The sequence below is a fragment of the Heteronotia binoei genome, chromosome 12, assembly GCF_032191835.1.
Source record: "Heteronotia binoei isolate CCM8104 ecotype False Entrance Well chromosome 12, APGP_CSIRO_Hbin_v1, whole genome shotgun sequence".
NCBI classification, from domain to species: domain Eukaryota; kingdom Metazoa; phylum Chordata; class Lepidosauria; order Squamata; family Gekkonidae; genus Heteronotia; species Heteronotia binoei.
The window spans coordinates 62,242,029-62,266,477 of NC_083234.1; the positions used below are offsets into that span (position 1 = coordinate 62,242,029).

Here is a 24,449-nt window from a genome sequence, read left to right on the forward strand (position 1 = left end):
TAATTGCCCTATTATGGCTTTTGCATTTTCTCAGTCAAAGTTTCCTTCCTGTCCAGTTTCAATGCCAGTTGATTGCCTAGGTTCCATCTTTGTTCCTTCCCTAAACAGTAGGTTGTTTTGGCATTTGAAAAGATATGGTGGGGTGGGGTGGGAAACACAGAATCAGAATCAGGAGTCACAGCATTTTTAAATAGTTGAATTGGTTTCTAAAATGATGTCATCAACACTGTAACATCTAGTTTGGTCCAGAGTTACCAAATACAGATTGGCATGTGACTGTATGCAGGGGTGGAATTTTAGCAAGAGCTCCTTTGCATATTGGGCCTCACACCCCTGACGTAGGCAATCCTCCAAGAGCTTACTAAAAAGAGCTAGAATTCCACTCCTGACTGTATGTATATTTTTATTACTTCCTTTTGTCATAAATATTCTAATCCGTTTTCTTCTCACTTTAATTCTGTTATGATTCTGCTTTGTAGTGCCTATAGTTCCATGCTGTGCTTAAACTGAAATTCATTGTATAGTGTAATTCTATACCAAATTAAGCTAACCTAAACTGCCTCATTTATTTTTTTCCTACAAAATTAATTTCGTCAGTTCAGACTGGAGTAGCTCTGTTATAGAACTGCTTGTTAAATCTCTTGTATTGTGTATCTTCCATATCTGATCTGTTTTATTCTCTAGCTTGTAATAATGTCATTCACTAGAAAATGCAGTTTGCATGATATACATATATGTACAGGCCCGGATCCTTTTTCTTAAATCACAGTTCTATTGAGGGAGGCAGCGAAATTCTTGAAATCCAACCATTCTATTTGCTCCTTAGTTGTTGGAGTTCTAATAGACCATGTCCCATAGCAGGGGGGGGGGGGGTTGTAGAAAAAGCCCAGCAGGAACTTATTTGTATATTAGACGACATCCCCTGACATCACCATGGTTTCACACAGGGCTTTTTAAAAGAAAAGGCCCAGCAGGAACTCATCTGCATATTAGGCCACACCCTCTGATGCCAAGCCAGCCAGAACTGTGTTCCTGTGCATTCCTGCTCAAAAAAGCCCTGTCCCATAGTAAACAGAAAGCCTTTAGCTGTACCAAATTCCAGTTTTCTGAGTGACCATCAGCATTTTGACCATCTGAGGACCCAGTATGTGTTCCTTATTTTGAGTGACAATATACAAATACCACCTGCCACCTCACCTCCAGGGAAACTGAACAGTCAAGTCTGGAGATCAGTTGTAATGGCAAGAGAATACCAGGCACCAGTTTGTGTTTGGTAACCCTAATTTTACTAGGAACTATATAAGTGGTGTGTGGACATGTATGGGTTGAACAGTGTTCCTTAGTATGAAAATAAGAATGATTTAAGTATGTGCCTGTGTTTATCTACACGCTGCAGGATATGCAACAGAACAGAAGGTCTTTATTCCCCCATTGACAGCATGTCCACCTTGAAGAGAAGCATCTCTATAGTATTACAAAATGCTTATGGAATCACTTGCAAATGATTCACCCTCTTGTGCTTTCTTCTAGATTTTGCAGAGTTTGTTTTCCTTGGCTTGTTTCTTACTGAGATGTCTCTCAAGATGTATGGCCTGGGACCAAGGAATTATTTTCACTCCTCATTCAACTGCTTTGACTTTGGGGTAAGAAGAGATTTTAATATGTGAACTTGAATTTTGACTGTGTGTTCATGATCTTCTATAAGCAGTATTAGTGGTTAGAGGTTGTGGCTTGATCTTAAGGGACTGTCAATAAAGCAAGTATATTGCTGTTTCTACACTCTACTGGTTTTCTCCATAGGTAAACCCCTGGGGAGGTGTATTTGGTTATCTATTCTCTCCAGCAGCCATCTAAAAACATTGTTACTCCCATTGCTTGAGAGATTGTAGAGTGAGAAAATAGTTATCCCATGTTACTTTGGCCTCTTGCTTTTGACTGTTCTAGGGAAGTTTCAGACTTCTAGAAGCAACCCTTCTTCTCTGGTCGATATGATTGATATCTACAGTTTTCTGCAGGGATGTTTGTTATATAGGCATTTCTCCTTTGCCCAATCAATGAATGGAATCCTTCTTGTAAGACTCGACATGATTGTTTTTGACTCGTGTACACATTTATGCAGATTTGATTGTTTAATTGACTTAATAATTCAATGGGAAAACAGCTTCCTTTGTTTTTATACATTACGCATATATGTTGCAATAGGCACCATCTTATGGCTTAACCCCACCTCACCACAACCTTGATTGAAATCACCTCCATGCCCCTTGTGTTTTTTTATATAAAGAGCAATGCTGGGAGGCTCCATTCACAGAATCAGCATCGCAAGTATTTTAGAAGAACATTTCCTTCTATGTGGGAGTAAAGGAGAATACCTTATCTAAGGTGACAGCTATCATTTCCAGCTTTTATAAGTACTTGCAGTAAAACTCAGCTTTTTAAAAGTTTTGACTGATTAATAGGGGAATGCTCCTTGTCAATCAAACAGTTTCAAATCAACGAATTTAAGTTACAGTGTGTATATACCATTTCCCCCTTCAAACTATTATTACCTGATCCTGTAAGTTTTGCTTTTATATCAGCAAAGAAATCCCAAAGTATCCTCAAGGGAAATTTGGTTTCTGTTCTATGTACAAATCATACATATTAAGAATTATATTTCACATAACTTATTCTGCTAGTTCTAAGTGGGGATGGAGGAAGGAAGTATCTGGGACACCATCTGAAGCTCTGTCTCTGAGTACTGAATGTTTTTATCAGTCTTACTCCTGAGGTATCAAACGACATTTCCCACACACTTTCAAGGCTATTCTCATGGTTATAAGGGAAATAGACCTGCTTTTATTTTTAGAAGAAGAGTTGATTTTTGTACCCTGCCTTTCACTACCCGAAGGAGTATCAAAGTGGCTTACAATTGCCTTCCCTTCCTTTCCCCACAACAGATACCCTGTCAGGTAGGTGGGGCTGAGAGAGCTCTGAGGGAACTGTGACTGACCCAAGGTTACCCAGCTGGCTGCATGTGGAGGAGTGGAGGAATCAAACCACTCCACCACACTGTCTCTTTTACTATGAACGCTGATGTTCTTAAGCATTCTGTACCACATTCCACAGCTTGTTTGCATTTGTGCAAAACTGTAGAATGTAAACAGCCTTGGCTGCACAGATGCCATGCAGTGTGTGGGGTCGTCTTTGCTCAAGAACTCTTTGCCCAGCAGGCTAGCAGAAATGCAGTCGTTTTGGTCCAGCAAGGAGCTCGGAGAAGTTGTTTACCTCCTCGCCAAGTGAGCTGCCTCTTTTTCATGAGACCTGTAAAATGGCCTTTGGCAAGTGTCCACTTCCAGTGCCACAACTGATGCTAATTAACTGCTTCACTGGCAGGCTTTGAAGGAGAAGCCAAGAACTCATCAGGGCCAGAGGCTGGGCTGGCTGCATTGTCTGAACAGATGGTCTGCACAGGAAGATGCCATTCCATAAAGCCAGTGGTGGTAGTGGTCAAGCATGCCACACTTTCTAGGATTTCCCCACCCAAGCCTGGCAATCTTATATAAATGACCAATACAATTGTATTGCATGCAAAAATACTGCCTTGCAATATTTAAAAAGCCATTTTACAGAGCAAAACAATGAATCATTCAAATCAGCTCACCATTACAGCAATTCAGTGTCTCATTCAGAGCAAACTGAAAACAAATGAATGGCATCAGCCACATATTACATAACTTTAGATATTGCAATTTTAGATGTTTAGATATTACAATTTTATCTGTATCCAGTAACAGATAAATAATTTTACACTGTAAGAGCCGCTGGCAATCCAAGATTAGTAGAAGTTGCATTGTGCATTAATGTAGCCTTGTTATTGCCCCAAATGCTTTATTGTGTTCATTCTTAAAATATCCCTGTAAGATAGTCCTTAATCTTCCAAGTTTTATGGATGAGGAAACTTTGAGCTAAGAGAGATTGAGTGTTTTATTTAAAATATTTATACCTGGATGAAAAATCTCCAAAGTGGTTTGCAACAGATTGGAATAATGCAAAAACGAAATACACAGCAATTAAGACAACCATAATCTGAATAGCATCTGCATAATAAGCAGCACAATCTGTATTCCATTAAAAACTGTGAATAAAGAAAACATATTTTACCTGGCACCTAAAAGAAAGTAAAGATGGGGAGGGTATTCTGTAGACAAAACTTCATGACAGAAAAAGCTAGTGGCCTGCCCTAAGCTGTCCAGTGAGTTTGTGGCACAAGGTGGTTGAAGGCATGACTGAGGGCAAGACACAGGCCTAAGTCTCATGGGGAGGCCAGTGCCATATTTTCTGTTGGACTAGTCTGTGACCCTAAACCTGCAAACCTAAGGAATAAGCCCCATTGGATAACATTGGACCAATAGACCCATTGCTCCCAAAGTTAGAATGCTGTCACCCTTCATCCTTGCATCACGTTGTTGCTTTCTATGAATTTTTAAAAAGTGGGTCGGGTTTGTGTGCAGCGTCTTACTGCAGTTTGGGCATTCTATAAAATGTTAGTCAGTCTTGGTCTTAGATTCCTGTCTGTAAAGTGGGCATTTTCACAAGGGCTGGGCTGATAGCACAGGTGTCCCAAGTGGTTGCTTGGAAGAGACTCTTATTTTTCCATAGAAGATTACTGAGAGTGGTGGATGCAAGATACAGGCCAAGAGGTTAGCTTCCAGGGTCCAGTGTGCAGATTATTTATTTATGTTGTTTATAGTTCACCTTTCTCACTGGGACTCAAGGTGGATTACACAGAGTGAGACAATACAATCAACAAGATGGGGCATTCAGTAAACAATTAAATAGAATTTGGGTTGTAGAACCAACCAGAAGTCTAAAAAAATAGAAATTAAGTAAAGCATAAGTGTTAACATTACATGACACATTAAATGATGCAAAATTGCACAATAGGATTCAATGCACAGCAAACTATACACCATAGTGCAAAACACAGTCCCCAATAATTCATCCAGTTAACTTTGTGAAGCCTTTTGCACAGCACTGCCCTATTGCCTACATTAAAAAATCACATTCTTCAATAATTCTGTTTTACATAGTTTGCAAAAAGCCAGGAGAGTTAGAGCCTTCCTGACCTCCTCAGGGAGGCCATTCCACAAGGTGGGGGGCACAATAGAGAAGGCACATGTATAGGCAGTAGTTGGTTTTGCCCATTTGCCAGTTGGCAGTTTATTTATTTATTTTATTTATTTATTTAGAATTTATATCCCACCCTTCCCACAAGTGGCTCAGGGCGGCTTCCAATAATAGATCCGACATAAAATTAAACAATATTTCAACATGTAAAGGATTAAACATTTAAAACAGATAAAACAGATAAAACCTTAAAATTAATAAATATTCCAAATATATATAAAAGAGATCTGGCAAGTGCATTAAATTCTCAAGCTAGGTATAGGCTAGCCGGAAGAGGGTCGTCTTACAGGCCCTGCGGAACTGAACAAGGTCCCGCAGGGCCCTCACCTCTTCCGGCAGCTGATTCCACCATGTAGGGGCCATAACAGAGAAAGCCCTTTCTCTTGTGGATTTCAAGCGGGCTTCTTTCGGCCCAGGGACAGTAAGGAGATTCTGTGTTCCCGACCTCAGTACTCTCTGGGGAACATGCGGGGAAAGACGGTCCTTCAGATAGACAGGTCCCAAGCCATATAGGGCTTTAAAGGTGAATGCCCTGCTCAGATGAGCAAAGCTGTCCTGGTAGAGCATAGAGGGAGAGACGATCTCACAGATGTGAGGGTCCAAGTCCATTAAGGGCTTTGTATGTGGTTGCCAATACTTCAGATTGAGCCCAGTAACTGATGGGCAGCCAGTGGCAGTGAGTGTATAATGGGAGTAATATGCATGCTCCATCTAGCCCCTGATAATGGCTGACCTGCAGCATTTGGCACAAACTGAAGTTTCTGAATTGATTTTGATGGGAGATGGGTGCACAGTGCTCTACAGTAGTTTAGTCTCAGTGTCACCATGCCATTCCAGAGTGTCTAGATCAGATATCTAGATCAGCCTTCTCAAGGTAAGGGGCAATTTTAAAGTGATAGACTTGGACGTAGGGGTTCAAATTTCCACAAAGCTCACTAGCTGACATAAGAACATAAGAGAAGCCATGCTAGATCAGGCCAATGGCCCATCCAGTCCAATACTCTGTCACACAGTGGCCAGAAAACCAGGTGCCATCAGGAGGTCCATCAGTGGGGCCAGGACACTAGAAGCCTCCCACTGTTACCCCCCCCAAACCCCCCCCCCCACGAATATAGAACATCACTTGCTCCAGACAGAGAGTTCCATCTATACCTTGTGGCAAATAGCCACTGATGAATCTCTGCTCCATATGTTTATCCAATCCCCACTTGAAGCTGTCTATGCTTGTAGCTGCCACCATCTCCTGTGACGGTGAATTCCATGTGTTAATCATTCTTTGGGTGAAGAAGTACTTCCTTTTATCCGTTCTAACCAGACTGCTCAGGAATTTCATTGAGTGCCCACAAGTTCTTCTATTGTGAGAAAGGGAGAAAAGTGCTACTTTCTCTACCTTCTCTATCCCATGTATAATCTTGTAAACCTCTATCATGTCACCCCTCAGTCGTTTCTCCAAGCTAAAAACCCCAAGTGCTTTAACCTTTCTTCATAGGGGAAGTGTTCCAACCCTTTATTTATTCTAGTTGTCCTTTTCTGCACTTTTTCCAATGTTATAATAACTTTTTTGAGGTGAGGTGACCAGAATTGTACACAGTATTTCAAATGAGGCCACACCATTGATTTATACAGAGGCATTATGAAACTAGCTGATTTGTTTTCAGTTCTCTTCCTAATAATTCCCAGCGTAGCATTGGCCTTTTTTTATTGCAATCACACACTGTCTCGACATTTTCAGTAAGTTAACTATCACAATTCCAAGATCTCTCTCTTGGTCAGTCTTCACTAGTTCAGGCCCCATCAATGTGTATTTATAGTTAGGAATTTTGGCCCCAGTGTGCATTACTTTGCCCTTGGCTACATTGAACCTGATTTGCCACATTGATGCCCACTTGCCCAGCCTCAACAGATCCCTTTGGAGTGCCTCACAATCCTCCCTGGTTCTCACCACCCTGAACAATTTAGTGTCATTCCCAAACTTAGCTACTTCACTGCTTACTCCCAACTCCAAATCATTAACAAACAAGTTAAAAAGCATCTGACCCAGTACTGAGCCCTGTGGCACCCCACTTCTTACTACCCTCCACTGTGAAAATTGCCCATTTATACTCACTCTCTGTTTCCTATTAATCAGCCAGTTTTTGATTCACGAGAGGACTTGTCCTTTTACCGCATGACTATTGAGCTTACTTAGGAGCCTTTGATGAGCTTTATCAGAAGCTTTCTGGAAATCAAGGTAAACAACATTTATTGGGTCCCCCTTGTCCACATGTTTGTTCAACCTTAGACCAGTCACACACTGTCAGGCTCACAGGGTTGTTGAGGAAATAAAATGAACAAGTGAGAACAACACATTCCTTGGAGGAATGCAAAATGGGGGAAAGATCTATTGTGGCACTTCAGAAGATGTGGGATCTCAGTTTATGTATAATCTGCTGTTAGCACAGGGTACAATAAGACAGTCATAAACATGTCAGCTGCAGGAAAATTCAATAGAAGTCTTAAGGGAACTCACATGACAGTGCATGTTTAATCAGTTCCGTAGGGCTTGCAAAACCGCCCTCTTCCAACTAGCCTTTTAAGATGAAACCAGAATTAATATCAAACCATTTTGTACAAACAGAGATTATAGCACCATTGTATTGTTTTTAGATTAATTTTAACATTAACTTATATATTGTATTTATTTATGTCACCTGTTTATTGATTGTATTTCTTTGTTTTATTGCTATATCATGATATTTATATCGTGCTTTGTAAGCCGCCCTGAGCCTGCCTTGGCGGGGAGGGTGGGGTATAAATAAAAACTTATTATTATTATTATTATTATTATTATTATTATTATTATTATTATTATTATTATTATTATTATTATTATTATTATTATTATTATTATTATTCTAGCTTCAGTTCTTGTGGACTAGAGCCCCACTTCATCACTTCATCTATTTGGTGAAGTAAACTCTGGTCCACAAAATCTTATTCTACAATAAACATGGTAGCCTTTAAGGTACTACAAGACTTCTAGCCAGTTTGGTGTGGAGAGCAAGTTTGGTGTAGTGGTTAAGTGTGCGGACTCTTATCTGGGAGAACCGGGTTTGATTCCCCACTCCTCCACTTGCACCTGCTGGAATGGCCTTGGGTCAGCCATAGCTCTGGCAGAGGTTGTCCTTGAAAGGGCAGCTGCTGTGAGAGCCCTCTCCAGCCCCACCCACCTCACAGGGTGTCTGTTGTGGGGGAGGAAAGTAAAGGAGATTGTGAGCCTCTCTGAGACTCTTCGGAGTGAAGGGCGGAATATAAATCCAATATCTTCCTTTTCTTCTTCTAATTATTTTTTCTACAGCAGGCTAACAGGGCTTTCACTCTACAAGTTATTAAACATGGGCTGATTATCAACTGTGAAGGGGCTGAAGCAAGTTTGGCTCAGGAGCTTTTAGGAAAAGAAAAGCCTTGTTCTAGGCTCTTGATGTGCAAAAGTATTCCCTGCTGGTCTCTCTGCAGCTCCTCCTTATGGTCAGTGCTTTGGAGATAGCGCACAGATTGACAGGTGCCACATTTTCCAGAGGCTCGAATGTCAATATAGTAATGGAGACTGGATAAAAAGATTGAGCCCATGAACAGCTTGCTTATGTTTTGCTTTCTGTAATCTGACACATAATAAAAACTAGCAAATCTCTCTGTTGATCTTCAGTCCAGCCTCTGTATCAGGAGTGTCAAACATGAGAGGACTTCCAGGGTTGGGAAATGCTGATCTGAACTGCTTCTCAGAAGGGGAGCAGGCTGGAACTTCTGTTCGGGGTAGTGGAAGGCAATCTAATGCCTACTGCCTACTTTTCTCAGTCAGAGATCAGTCCAAGATATGCACAGGAAACTTTGAGGAGATTTACCTTGGCTAAAAGGGAGTCCTGGGGGGGGGCTCCTTTGAGGCTTTGAGGGGTCTTTGGAAACAAGTTGCATTTTCATCATCTGCAGAAGTTTCCAGAGTCATTTATTTGACATAAGCTCGACAGGATCCTAATCTTCTTTGATACTACTAAACATCTAAAGCTACACAAGACTGGTGTTGATCTGGATAACTACAGAAAAGGTACAGATTGCTATCTTTCATTCCGGGACTAATTAAAGTTAAACAAAATAAAATCAGAAGGTGGGAAATGGAAATCTAGAAAGCTTGGAAGAAGAAGGGGCAAAATCTGGACTTTGTAAATTTAAAGGACAGTGCTAAAAAGTGGAAAAGAATTTATTGTTTGGTCTACTTGCAGTTTTTGAGAAAAAGCCCCATTGTCATAGAACTGCAGCTCCCACAGTCAACATAGGAAATACGTCAAGCATCGTGAGATCTCTCTACCAGCAAAACCGGAATTTGGTGGCAAGTAAAGCAGGAAGCATTGGATGGAAAAGGGAAATCAACGAAGCAGCCAGCCTACTCTAGGACTATAATATCATAGAAAAACATCGGCGGCCATTGCAAGGAGGTTAAAGTTTAAATAAAATCTTTAAAGTGTTCGGGACATTAAAAATTGGGGAGCCAACAGAGGTGATGATTATAAGGTAAATACTATTGGACATTATTGTTAATAACTATTTTAGAAGCCTCTAGAGAAAAAAGAAAAAAAATGTTTAAAGTGAGGCAGAAAGTTGTGACCGCCATTTTGGAGAAAATAAAAACTTTTAAAATTAATATCTGAGCCCAGGAGGCTCTGAGGATGGTGAAATTAGGCTTATTGAAGAAAGCAAGCTTCACTCTTTTAAACCTGATAGCTGAAATTTAATTTGGTGAGGTCAAAATTTTCAGTGTTTTTACATGTCAGACCACAAGCAAACTCGTGCAAGGACTGCTTCACTGGAGAAAATGCAGGATCAATTAGATGCAATGGAAGCCAGGATAATGAAAGGGATGAAGGAGATGATAACTGCTTCCAAAAAAGAAATTTGAAAAGATATTGAAGAACTAAAAAAAGGTATAGAAGATCTCATAAATGAGACTGTGGTAACATCAAAGAAAGTGCAAGAGGTGGAAGGGAGAGTGAAAGTACATGATTCCACCTTGTTAAAAATACAAGAAAAAGTGGCAATTCATGACTGCAAATTGATGGAGACCCAGATACGTCTGAGAGGAGTACCTGAGGATGAAGAAACTGATTTGAAAGAATATATAATAAAAATAATTGCAGAATTTTTGGAGGAAAATCCTGAAGGGACTAGAAATATGTATGACTATATATATATAGAGTGAACTCACTTTATGCCAAAAAAATAATAATCTACCAAGAGATGTGGTTATAAGATATATGACAAAAGAAATGGTGGGAAAGATCATGAATAAAAACGTTGAAAAGACATTGATAGTGGGAGGCAGCAGAGTAAGAATTATGAAGGAGTTGCCGACAAGTGATAAATGACAGAAGAGCATATAAGAAATTGACAGAAAAATTACAGGGCAATGAAATGAGGTATAGATGGATAATACCTGAAGGTTTGAGCTTTGAACTTCAAGGAAAAAGGATTACAATTACAAACACACAGGAACTGCGTAGATTTTGTGAAGAACATAAAGAATTTGCACCATGATGGATTATAAATTATTATCTTGGAATGTAAATGGACTAAATTCACCACAAAAAAGAAAGGCAACGTTTCATTGGATTAAAAAGCAAAATTGTAATATAGTTTGTTTACAAGAAGTACATATCAAACAAAAGGATTATAAATTTTTATGGAATAAGCAATTGGGAGTAGAATTTCACTCATTGGCTGAACAGAAGAAAAGGGGAGTGATTTTTTATATTAAACAAGAATTAGAGTCGAAATTAATGTTTAAAAATAAAAATGGAAGATTTGTAGCTGTAGAAATAATATTAAATGCAAAAAAACCATTGTTATTGGGACTGTATGCACCAAATGGAGCAAAGGATGCTTTAAAAAAAAACATTATATAACAATTTGATGAAGTGACATATGATCAAGTTTTGATAATGGGGGATTTTAATGGAACAATCCAGAATATACTGGATATGTCTGAGAAGGGGGGAATAATAAGGGAGGAAAGTTGCCAAAGTCTTTTTTGAATTGGTCAAACAAGAAAACCTGGAAGATATATGGAGAAAATTTAACCCTGAAGTACGGGACTGTAACTTTTTTTCAGCAAGACATAATACTTTTTCCAGAATTGACATGTTGTGGGGCCCTAAGGATTTAGGTATAACAAAGAAAATAGAGATTTTACCTAAAATAGGGGCTGATCATAACCCAATAATGTAAATTACAAAATTGTCTAAAAAGTCGAGAAGATGGAGATTAAATGATTTACTACAGAATAAAGAAATAGTGACATCTCTAGAAAATGAAACTAAAGTTTTCTTCCAAATAAACGCTAAAGAAGATATAGAATTTCAGACAGTGTGGGATGCTTATAAAGCAGTAATGAGAAGAATATTGATTACACTGAATATAAAGACAGGAGGGCAAAGAAAAACAGATGTTGGACATTCAAAATGAAATAAAGAAAAAAGAAGGGGAACTGAGAAAAACACCAGGGAAAAAGAAAATTATGAGGGAGATTACAATATTACAAACACAAATGAGACATTTGTTAAATAAAGAACTGGAATGGAATCTGAAAAGATTACAGCAGAAATCTTTTGAGGAAGCAAATAAACCTGGAAAGTATTTGGCCTGGCAACTAAAAAAAAAAGAGATAAAGTAAAATTATTAATAAAATTGTGGTTGATGGAAGAGAGTTGGTAGATCAGGAAGGAATAAAAAGAGAATTCTTTAAGTACTATGCCAAATTATTTCAGGGTGTTAAAATAAAGAAAGAAAAGATGGGACCGTATTTACAAAATATTAAAATAGCATCCTTAACAGAAAATATGAAAAAAGTTTTGAATGATCCAATTGAAAAAATAGAAACTGAAGCAGTGCTTAATGCAAAAATGGAAAGGCGCCTGGGCCAGATGGATATACAGCCAAATTTTTTGAAACCTTCAAAAAAGAATTAATACCGAAACTTCAGAAATTGATGAATATTATAAGAATAAAAGGGAAAATACCAAATACATGGAAGGAGGCTGTTATTTCGATTCAAATAGCAAATAGCAAGCCTTTATTGGCATAAAACAGATTTAGCAGTAAAATAGCAATATAAATAATATAAAATCCTAGATTATAGAGTATATAGGGAGCTAAAATACATAAAATAAGTAAAATATATATGAGTCGAGTTTAGCCAAATTAAATAATTAAAACAAATAAAATGTGGTCATTCCAGAACCATTCTCTGTCGTATTTCCATGGCCTGTTGGAGAAATCTAGCCACCATTAAAGTTACCTCAGCGCAAGTGTCATTTAAAAGTTTGTGGACTTTGCCTGAATCAGCACAGCCCAACATATCTGCTAAGATATCTTTCAAGTGTATACAACGAATATCATCATAAAGAGGACAGTTCAGTAATACATGGGAAATAGTTTCAATACACTTGGAATTACAAAGACAGTGTCTATTAGAGTACTCAATCCTGTTAAATCTACTACATTTTAAACCTAAAATGTAAAAAAGGGAAGAAACAAAATCTCTGCAGCCCTGGTTTGATGAAGAATGTAGAGCCGTTAAAACTCTGTTGCATAACACCTACAGATGTTACCGCGACTCTGGGGCTTTGTCTTTACCATCAGAGTACTTTGATCTTAAAAATCAGCTGTCCCAGGTTATTATAAGCAAAAAGAATGATTATGCTAAACTTCAATGGGAGGAGCTATACCAGGCCATAATCTTAAAGAACTCTAAAAAATTCTGGTTTATTGTATCAGGTGCCTATAGAGTTGATGCCCCTTCTATGTCTGCCATTTCCCCTAATGTCTGGTACCAATATTTCTTCTCTATGTTCTCCCAAAGTAAACTATACACTTCTAGACCTTTCGAACTTTCTCAGGTAGATCTTCCGGAGTGGCCCTCTGTGACTTCTGATTAAGTTAAAGATCTAATTTTGCAATTGAAATCAGGTAAAGCAGCAGGACCTGATGTTTTTCCCTCTGAAATCCTAAAGTTAGATCCAGATTGGTGGGCTACTCCGCTCGCATCTCTCTTTACTAGTATTGACAGAACTGGCATAATTCCTAATGCCTGGCTTATTTCGATTCCAAAAGAAGATAGAGATGTCATGAATGTAAAAAATTATAGACCAATTTCACTATTAAATAATGATTATAAAATATATACAAGAATATTGGCAGAACGGCTTAAACATCATTTGATAAATTTTATAAAGGAGGATCAAGCGGGGTTTCTTCCCAAAAGGCAAATAAGAGACAATATTAGAACTGTTGTAAATATTGTGGAATATTATGAAAGGCATCCAGCAAAGAAAGTTGCATTATTCTTTGTGGATGCAGAGAAAGCATTTGATCATTTAAACTGGGACTTTATGTTTGCAGTAATGGAAAAAATGGAGTTGGGGGAAAACTTTATAAGGATGATAAAAGCAATATATACTGAACAATGTGCAAGGTTATGTATAAATGCAGATCTCACAGAAGATATGATAATTAGCAAAGGTACAAGACAAGGCTGTCCGCTTTCTCCACTGTTGTTTATAGTGACTCTTGAAATCTTACTGATGCAAATCCTAGAAGACAAAGAAATAGAAGGATTAAAAGTAACAGGATTTACTTATAAATATAGGGCATTTGCAGATGATATAATGTTTATAAATGAAAATCCCATACAAATAACACCTTTGTTGGTAGTCAAAATACAAGAATATGGAGAATTGGCAGGACTTTATATTAATAAAGAAAAATCAAAACTTCTATGTAAAAATATGCAAGTAAGTAAACAAAAGGAACTGCAGAAGCTAACGGGTTGTGAAGTTACGTCTAAGGTAAAATATTTGGGTGTGGAGATAACAATGAAGAATATTAATTTGTTTAAAAACAATTATGAGAAGCTATGGCGTAAAATGGATGAAGATATGATAAAATGGAGTAAACTTAATTTGTCATTGCTTGGCAGAATAGCTGCAATCAAGATGAATATTCTGCCAAGAATAATGTATTTGTTTCAAACTATTCCGATTGTGAAAGACAGTAAGCAATTTAATAAATGGCAAAAGAAAATTTCAGAGGTTGTGTGGGCTGGGAAGAAATCAAGGATCAAAATGAAAATCTTAACAGATGCAAAAGAGAGAGGAGGATTCCAATTACCAGATTTAAAACTATACCATGAAGCAGTTTGTTTAGTGTGGATAAAAGAATGGGTGACGTTGTTAAACAAAAAACTCTTAGCGTTGGAAGGTCATGGAAATAAATTTGGCTGCATGCGTATATGTACTATGGGGAAAAAAAGATGGATGTTTTTTTCTCTCACCATTATATAAGAAACAATTTGCTAAATACATGGATGAAATATAAGAAATACGGGGATGAGAGAAAACCGTTATGGATAGTGCCAGCAGAAGTAATAAAAATAACAGCTGAGACGGGTGAAGAAAAGTGGTTGTCATATAATCAACTATTAAAAATACAAAGTGGCAAAATAGAATTGAAAACTGCTGAAGAACTGAATAATAAATATGATTGGTTCCAAATGCAACCAATAAAGAGCTTGGTGGAAAATGATATCAAAACTGAAGGAATAAGAAAAGAGCAAACAGAAATGGAAAAAGTTCTGCTTGGAGACAATGAAAAATTAATTTCAAAACTATATAAATTACTCTGAAAATGGTCTACGGAAGATGAAGTAGTGAAATCTCAAATGATTAAGTGGGCAATTAATGTAAATAAAGAAATAGACATGGAAACTTGGAAATATTTTTGGAAGAATTCTATAAAGCTTTTGACATGTTATAGTATTAAAGAGAACTGTTTTAAAATGATGTATAGATGGTATATGACTCCTAAAAAGTTGGCAAAGATGAACAATAAGATGCCAGATAGATGTTGGAAATGTAAAAAACATGAATGTTCTTTCTACCATATGGGGTGGACTTGTGAAAGAGCAGAAAAATATTGGCAGATGATTCAACAAGAAATTTCTAGGATATTGGGATATGAATTTAAGAAAGTTGCAGAGACTTTACTGTTGGGATTACAAATGGAAAAATTTCCAAAAGAAGATAGAACTATAATTTGGTACTTGCTTTCAGCTGCTAGGACATTGTATGTGCAGTTGTGGAAGCAAGAAAAAAATACCAGAAAAATGGGATTGGATTGTAAAAGTTATGACATGGAGTGAAATGGACAAATTAACAAGAATTCTAAGAGACTATGATTTAGAAGTTTTTAAGACGGAGTAGGAAAAGTTTAGAAGATATGTAGAAAAAGAGTGGAAAATAAAAGGACATTGGACAATTTTTGATAATGATTAAGTCTTAGAAGGAAGAAGAATATAAATCTTTGTTTGTACTAGTTAAGGGTACCTTTAAATATTAGTATTTTAAGTAAATAACACCAGCAGGGGTCAAGTAATAGGGGAAGGGGTGGTTAGAAAGTAATATAAGGGATAGATAAAAAGAAGTTATTAATGATGTAAGAAATAGATATTGTTACCAAATGTTACTAAATAAAATTGTTTTAATTCAAAAGGAGTGTCAAACATGCGGCTTGGGGGCCAAATCAGGCCCCCGAAAGGCTCCTATCAGGCCCCCAAGCAACTGGCTCTTGTCATAGAATCATAGAGTTGGAAGGGATCTCTAGGGTCATCTAGTCCAACCCCCTGTACAATGCAGGAAACTCACAAACACCTCCCCCCTAAATTCACAGGATCTTCATTGCTGTCAGATGGCCATCTAGCCTCTGTTTAAAAACCTCCAAGGAAGGAGAGCCCACCACCTCCTGAGGAAGCCTGTTCCACTAAGGAATCGCTCTAACGGTCAGGAAGTTCTTCCTGATGTTGAGCTGGAAACTCTTTTGATTTAATTTCAACCCATTGGTTCTGGTCCTACTTTCCAGGGCCGCAGAAAACAATTCCACACCATCCTCTGTATGACAGCCCTTCAAGTACTTCCTGTCTTGTCTTTTCTGCTTCCTTCTCCCTCTCTCTCGCTTCCTTCTGCATCGTTGCTTGCTTTGGAAGGCTTGCTCAATCTCACAGGAGTTAATAATAATAATAAAAATTTATTTATATCCCGCCCTCACCTGCCGAAGCAGGCTCAGGGCGGCTACAGGCTATAGTTACAGGGCAAAACCTCAATTTTCTTCATTGATTGAAGAACCTCCCCCTCCTGGTCCCCTAGGGAAGGAGGGAAAGAGCCAGAGTTTCCTTTGCCCAGTTCCCCAGATCCCATGGGAGAAATACAAAGAAAGCACCTTTAAGACCAAAGAGTGCTAATGTTCTAAGCATATTTAAGTTTAATTTTTTTTAAAAAAATATTTAATCATGTTTGTCTGTGTCCATTATAAAGTTTATATCTTTGCTACCTAATCTTAAATAGGTATGCACATGGCCTGTCCCAACAAAGTCTCATTTATGTCAGATTTGGCCCTCATAACAAATGAATTTGACACCCCTGCTCTGTATAGCCAGTAAAAGTTTGCATTTGTCTGTTTCCTTTTGTTTATTATAAAATAAATCCATTCAGTAGTAGAAATAAGACCCTCTTGGCTATGCAGTTAACAGCAGTTATGCATCTCCAGTGACCATTTCATTAACATTCTCATGGCTGTTTGGTTAGGATACTCATTGCTTTGTAATTGCTTAGGCTGGAAACACCTTGCAAGAATGGTACATACCAGGTGTGGTTGGAGCAATTTACATGACTAATAAAAATTCATTTTTGGATCCTTCTTAATAGATTGTTTTGACTGAATAGGAAATTCCATTACCTTCATACAAATGGCATTCTCCAAGGAAGGTGTTTTTAATCGCTGCCGCTTGTGGAATTGTGCACCACTGCTGTGCAGTTATGACATATACAATTTTTGTAACTTCAGCATTTTGCATATTTATTTTGTAAGTGCCCTGGATGACTGTGTCAGGCTAGGAAAGAAATGCTGAAGTTTTAAAAAACAAAGTAGCAGAAAAGTTTCGAGAGGTAAAATAAAGTTTTGCAGCATGCAAATTAAGGAGGGAAATTGAGAAAACTATCTGCAAATGAAGCTAAAAGGGCAAATGTGACAAATGAATGTATTATGTAGTTGTATTTGTTAGAGAGCTGAGATTGGATGCTGCTCCTTCTTGGACTGTGCACTGGAATGCCAAGAACACAATCTGTGCTATGCCTGCAGGTTTTGACACTGTTGTGTGACAGACTGGTCCTAATAAAAGGTATTATCTGGATTGTGTTCTTGACATTTTGGATTTTATTTTTGGATCAACATGGCTGTAAACAACTTATTCTCTTGAAGACCAGCCTAGTTTGTCTCTGTGTTATGTGTGAAACAGCTGCACATCTCTGTTGGTAAGAGAGAGTTTTGCAACAGCACATTAAGGTTCTTGTTTCACAGATTGGAATTAACAGATTTCCTTGGTTCCACTCCTGTATTATTTCAGATGTTTACTTAGTATTGTATTTCATCATTCCAGTTGAAGTGGGAGAAGTTGTTAAATTATTTCCAGCACCGGGGCATGTGCTGTATGCTGCTGCTTTAAATTCTTTCAGTTCCTTTGCTGTGTCTTCCTTCTACCTCACCCCAAGCTATGCCACCATTGCACATTGATAAAACACTAGAGGAAAGAGGTTTGATGTGATTAAATGTGTGGCTGCATCTTTTACCTAAAGCTCTTTTTTAACTTTTTATTTTTCATTTTTATTGAACAATTAAAAGAACAAAGAAACCTTTTATTACTGATGTTTACACGTGCTCTGTACATTGGTAAAACAGCAGACAAAAAGATTTTTGCTACAAGCATATGTGCAATGACATCATGATAGCTTTTTTCCAGCGGTTTATTAATTCATACCTATGACATGGGAATTATGCAAAGAAAATGAAGGAGTGGAAAGCGGCATCATACAGAAGCATATGCGCAGTGCTGTGTGTGAAAACAGGATGTTAAAAGTGCTGCAATAGACATTGCTGATGCATTGATTGAACTTCAGAAACAAAACCTGGTAATTTTTAATTCCAGAATCTTCAGAGAAATTCGTAAGAGGAGAATTTCAGAAGCTTGCTTATTGACAGAGCAGAGTGCTCCTATACTTGATTACATATGTACTCATAACCCATAAACCAGGGCTATATTTTGTGTTTAGCAAAGAGTTCAGTTGCAATTCTGAGCTGACTTTTATATCAAAAGGCCAGTTTTTTCAATATATGCATTTGTCAGTTTAAATAGATGCACTTTATTTAATTCAGTTCAGCTCAATTTGCGGAACACCATAGAAGTGAAATTCTCTAATTCTTGAGTATTTTAGTTGTTTTTCTTGTTTTTGTGATCTTGATGGTTCTTCCCATGCTTTCAAATCTACAGTCATCATAGGAGCACTGGGGCTCCTAAATTCCTTTAGTTCCTTTTCATGTGTCTTTCTTCTGCCTTTTTTGACAGTTTTGGGAATTGAAGGTAAGACTTTCAGGATACTACTTGCCAGGCTTGATACTGATTTTACTGCAACTGCATGGATAAGTGGAACACACAGTCCTAGCCTGAGTACATGCTCAAAAGATTTGGAGGTCTTGACCCCTCTTTCTGCAAAGTGAAATTCTCTCTCCCTTATACTACTTCATCTCCCCTGTTTATCTTGCAGGTGATTGTGGGCAGCATCTTTGAAGTTATTTGGGCTGCTGTGAAACCTGGAACTTCATTTGGCATCAGTGTGTTGAGGGCTCTTCGGCTGCTGAGGATTTTCAAAGTCACCAAGTATGTTGCAGGTTAATTTTTGAACTGTGTGACTCTAATGTGGTGAGAAGGACCAGTACCTGTAAAAACCAGACTTTTTTTCAGTCCTCTATTCTTCTGCATGTAGTTGTTACAAAAAAACATTTTTCTTTTGTTCTTCTAAACCAGAGTCTCCAACAGCAGTAAAGATTAGTGAAATGAAACTGAAGAATGAAAAGAGAATTAAGACCTTTTGGAGACAATCATGTGCTGCAGCAAATGCAGCTTCCTTTCTGGGAATCTGAAATCGAGTTCTCCTTCCTTCACCCAATGATAGTGTTTTTAGGATGTAGCCTCTGCATCCCAATCTTCCCGCTTTGCTTGCTTTTCACTATGAAGCATCCTTGCACTGGCCCATCTGGCTCAGTATTGACCACTCTGACTGGCAGCAGTTCCTCCAGATTTGAAGGAGAGGCCTTCCCCAAGAGCAGCTACCTGAAAGGATAATTGAAACTTGGTCCTCCTTCATGCAAAACACATGCTCTGCCACTGTGCTAGGGCTCCTCCAGGGAATACTAGGTTTTTTTGTGAGCATATGAAGCTGCTTTATACTGTCAGACCCATGGTTCTTCTAGCCAGGCAGTGTCTCAGGCAGGAAGCTTTCTCAGTCTTGCTAACTGAGATCCTTTGAATGGAAGCTTGAGCTTGGAGATTCTGTGTATAAAGCTACGATCCATTTAGCTCATTCTTGTTCTCCTCAAGTGGTATCAGCTCTACAAGGTTAGGAAGAGGTCTTTCATGTCATGCTGCATAAGGTTAACCGTAGATTACAGGAACTGAATGTGGGATCTTTTGTGTGATTTCTTTTGCCTTGAACTATAGATTTCTGCTGTCAGCTACAGAAGGCAGTGTTATATGAGGAACGCAGAGGGACGGGAGATGTAGTCAAGTGATCATGCCAGTAAAACTCCCATTTCTTGCAACCTAGCAGTAGACTGGCTACTGCCTAAATTGTAAAGTATGTTTGGTTCCCCCTGACCAGCTCTTGGGTTGTCACAAAATCCTATTAGGATTGAATTTGCAATCAAAGCAGTCTTACTGCCATTGCAGTACTTTTCAGATCAAACACTGATCAATAGGAGGTCCAATGAGAAGTCTGTGGGGATTTCCCCCCTCATTTCCCCCCCCTAGCATATCATGGATATGTATATTGGCAACCCCAGAATTCAAGGATCTTAGGAAGAAGTGTGTCCATGTATCGAAAAACACAAACAAACAAAAATGGTAACAGAAAGAAGCACTTTCAGAACTACCCCTTTGTTTGCTAAAGCACACATTTTAAAACTTATTTAGCTTTTCATCATACAAGTGTCTAGCACTGGAGTTTTTCTCACTTTTTGTTTCTTTGCCCACCAAGGTCGGAATAACGAGTCGGACACGATGCATTGGATTGAAATTGGGCCACTTTATTAACTTACAACATGAACAGCAAGGGAACCCCACCAGCGGCCTGGCCAGGGCTAGGGGTCACCGCGACCGCTCCCCTGCCATTAACGGGCGAGGACCCAGCCCCCCAGTCGGAGCTGAGCTGCTCAGCTCCCTCCAGGCAGGCCCAGCAGGGAGGCCCGCACCAGAGGGCCCAAACCCAGACGCACGTCTCGGCAGAAAGGCACCCTCTAGCCGAGCAAAATAGCTAGAAAAATAGCAGCGTCTTCAAAATTAGCCCTTTGAATGTCCGAAGTCTTATTTTTATTTTCCTTTTTAAAGAATAAATTTGGCAAAGGGCTAGTTTTGAAAGGGGCTGCTGTTTCTTTTGTTGTTGTTGTTTTTATGTTGTTAAGCATGAATGCACTTTCCCCAGGATCCTCAAGCTAGCAACAATGCACCCATGGACCTTAAGTCTTGCACTTCTTTGAGCATAGAACAAATTTTGAGCACAGTGGCACCTTTAAGATCAATGATGTTTTTATTCAGTGTGGTCTTAAAGGTGCCTTTAAGACCAGTGATGTTTTTTATTCAGTGTGGTCTTAAAGGTGCCTTTAAGACCAATAATGTTTTTATTCACTGTGAACTTAAAGGTGCCTTTAAGACCAATGACGTTTTTATTCAGTGTGTTCTTAAAGGTGTCTTTTTAAGATCAATGATGTTTTTATTCAGTACAGTTTTAAAGGTGCCTTTAAGACCAATGACGTTTTTATTCAGTGCGGTCTTAAAGGTGCCACTGGACTCAAAATTAGTTCTACTGCTTCAGACCAACACGACTGCCCACCTGGATCTATCTTCTTTGACCATAGTCTGTGCAGATACCAGGGAAATGTGGAGGAGGATTCTCAGTTTAATTCTTGGGTTCTGCTCCTCAGAGTTCTACAACATTCAATGGAAGCTTGTTGGACTGCAGAACCCCTGGATTAAAAAGCAGATGAGTTTTAATTGGGATGGAGCAGGAGGAATCCACTCACCCCTATTGCAGTAAAGTAGACCCTTGAAAATATAAAAGTAGAGGTTTCTGCAAGAGATGAAAGTGAGGTCCAGGAAACTGTCTTCCTTCAACAGGATATCAGTGGATGAATTGCCTACATTGCATGCTGAAAGACAATATTGAAAAGAGATTATCTGCACCTTGGTGATTTTGGGCTCTGTTTAAATCATTCCCCCCCCCCCCCCCACACACACACACTGCCCTCAAGCAGATATTTTGGCAGAGAGAATTTCAGGAAACCAGAACATTCCCAACTAGAGACTTGGACATATCAGGGGTGCCTGCCAGTTGCTATGGATACCAACTTCTGTACTTGAAGCATCTGTGATCCTGGACAGAAGAGGAATGGAATTAATTGGCCAGAGAGGGGAGAGTTAGAAGAATTCTTGCCTGCGATCAGAAACCTCTTAATAGTTGCAGTGTAAAATGAGTTTCAATCACTGTCCAGTGTTCTAAGCCTCTCTCTTGGCAGGCTTGTCTGTCTAATGTGAGATTGTTAAAGAGATCCATTGCCTTAATGGCCTTTTCTTCATTTTCTGATTCATTAGTTTTCCTAATATAAATGTTCTCAGCTTGTTTTTTTACCCTCAGTAGGATAAAAGAATGACAAAGGAAGGGACCTTTCTGAGAAGCTTCTTTTGTCCTTTATTAGATAGCGTGCTTTTTGTTGTACTTTGTTTCCTTTATGAAATATGATGAATACTAATCCAAATTTTGCATTTCCTGGTACAGCCCTTCCTAGATAATACCATTGGGTGTATAGTATGTTTTGGGGGGCAGATATTTTGTATTTTGTGTTTGTGTGTGTGTACGCGTGTGTGTGCACATGCACGCACCTAGAAGTTGTGGTGACCTCTGGTGACTGACCCGTACTGGGGGCCTGGAGAATATTCAGGGAGGTGGCTGGGTAAAGCCTGTCCCATCCTCCTGACCACTGGTATCCCAAGGAACTCTCCCATCCAAGTACTTGCCAGAATAGACCCTGCTTAGCTTCTGAGATCTGATGAGATGGGGTTTGCCTGGGCTGTCTAGGTCAGGGTTGGGGGTATAGCATGTTTGAATGCTGCTCCCTTTTAAAACAACCAAATCTCCTATGCATGGAACACTTGTATGTTTGGGCAAAGGCTAGGCTTAACCTCTTTATCTGGCCATGCCAATTCTCTGTTTGCCAGCAAATTTTTGTTTGTTTGTCTTATTCTGGGAGATAATCAGACATACAGACTGATTTTGCACTCACCTTACGTTGCTCTCATGTTCGTCTTCTCAGCGCAGCTTCCTTCCGATTTCCCACTATCTGCCTCGGGACTGCAGCAAGGATCAGCATTTTTGCACAGCAAGCAGAAACTGATTTTTTGCGGTTTCTGTTTGCTGCATGAAAACGCCAATCCTTGCTATAGCCCCAGGGCAGATAGTAGGAAATCGGAAGGAAGCTGCGCCGAGAAGACGAACATGAGAGCGGCGTAACGTGAGTGTGAAATCGGTCACAGTCTTCGTCTTGCAGTATGAAGTAATGCAACTGAGAAAAGACCTGAACTTCATGCTCTTTTTATGTGACTCAGTCAGTTCTTGAAGCTACTTCATGTTACTTGGATGTTGTGTGATTATGGATGCCAGGCCATTGCCTGGCACTTTTAGAATTTAGGAGGTGGGGCAAGGGAGGCTCATCACACAACAACATTTCCATTTCCTCTACTGGACAGGGGTGACTGGGAGGGGCCAAAGCAGGCAAATGGTATATCTGTTTGTGATCAATTCAGGGTGTGCCATGTTTGGTTCCTTGAATCACCAGGAGGCAAATCAGGGTAAAACAGTGACAAACATATGTAGCTGCTGGGAGAGATTGTATTGGAGGCACATTCTGATGGGTGCGGGGTGATCTCCAGTGTAAACTGTTCTCTCAGTTGCTGCTAGCTCCAATGGGGGGAAAGATTGGCAAAAGAAGAGCTGCCCCCCAGCTGCTTTTTAAGGCTGAATTTCTCATTGGATGATCTGGTCACAAATTGTATTCATAAATGTGCAGTTTGGCCCCTCAATTCAGGCTGTTGAAAGTCAGAATGTTATCCAAAAGGCGCAAGGCTAAAGTCAAGAAGAAGGAAATTATACAAGGTTGGAAGTAGGAATGAAAGGTAGCCAGCCAGCAAATGTTGCCGGGGGCGGGGGAGGAGGAGGATTCAGACAGCCTAAGAGAAACTTGTTTGCACGGATTAGATATGGTAGCTGCAACAGAAGTATGAATAGCAGACCAACTTCAGCAGGGTCCAATCAGCCATATGGATGAGTTTCTCTAATAGTGTCCATGTACATCACTTTTTCTGTTAGTAAAGAAAGGCATCCAGACGTCTCCAGAGATTAGGGGATGTTGATGAGGAGGAGGCTGAAGCAGTTTTCAGATGGCTGCATGAAATCAATCTTTTCCATCACCTTAAAGGTTTTGCACAGATTTATGGATCTTGAAATGGACCCTTCGAGTCTTCCTTAAAGCTGTGGTTTTTGTTCACATTTCTTTACACATGAATGACCTGATTAGGGTGAATGAGAAAAGAAACTGCCAGGGAAAGACTGAGCCATTAAATTCTAGGTCAAGTTTTCCCCTCAGTGAGTGATTGCAGTCACAAAGTGTATTTCCTGTTTTACTTTGACCATAAATCCTTTGACTTGGCATGCTCAAGTGCTCCATATAGAAAGTAGAGGATATATAAACGGGTAGAGGATGCAAGCCAGCACGATAGGGGGACAAGTGTTCTCATTAGCTGATGGCTGCTCAGAATTGCAATTGGTGATGCACGGAAGGAAAAAGTGTCACTCAGAACATTTCAGTCATGACTGAACAGCTTGCGCTCCAGTATAGTTAGCCGTGCTGTTTCTTTTCTTTCTTTCTTTAGTCCATGAGCTAGCTTGTTCTCGCCAAGCCAGTTACATCAAAAATATAAAAACAGCAAAACAATGAAGTAAAAAAATTAAGGCAGAAAAGCAGTGAATCTATTAAAAACAATGTAACAACTCATCAAGCTAAACAGCAGGGAATGTAATATAAACTGAAGATAAAGCAGCCTT

General features: G+C 39.1%; 1 protein-coding gene across 9 annotated transcripts in view; it reads left to right on the plus strand.

Annotated features, from left to right (window-relative positions):
• The window catches only part of CACNA1B (calcium voltage-gated channel subunit alpha1 B), a 490,529-nt gene that overhangs the window by 290,611 nt on the left and 175,469 nt on the right, over positions 1 to 24,449 (plus strand). For all 9 annotated transcript variants that reach the window (XM_060251289.1, XM_060251281.1, XM_060251280.1 and 6 more), the window contains 2 exons: positions 1,531 to 1,643; positions 18,846 to 18,958. In XM_060251289.1, the coding sequence (XP_060107272.1) occupies positions 1,531 to 1,643; positions 18,846 to 18,958 (226 nt within the window). The remainder of the gene's footprint in view (positions 1 to 1,530; positions 1,644 to 18,845; positions 18,959 to 24,449) is intronic.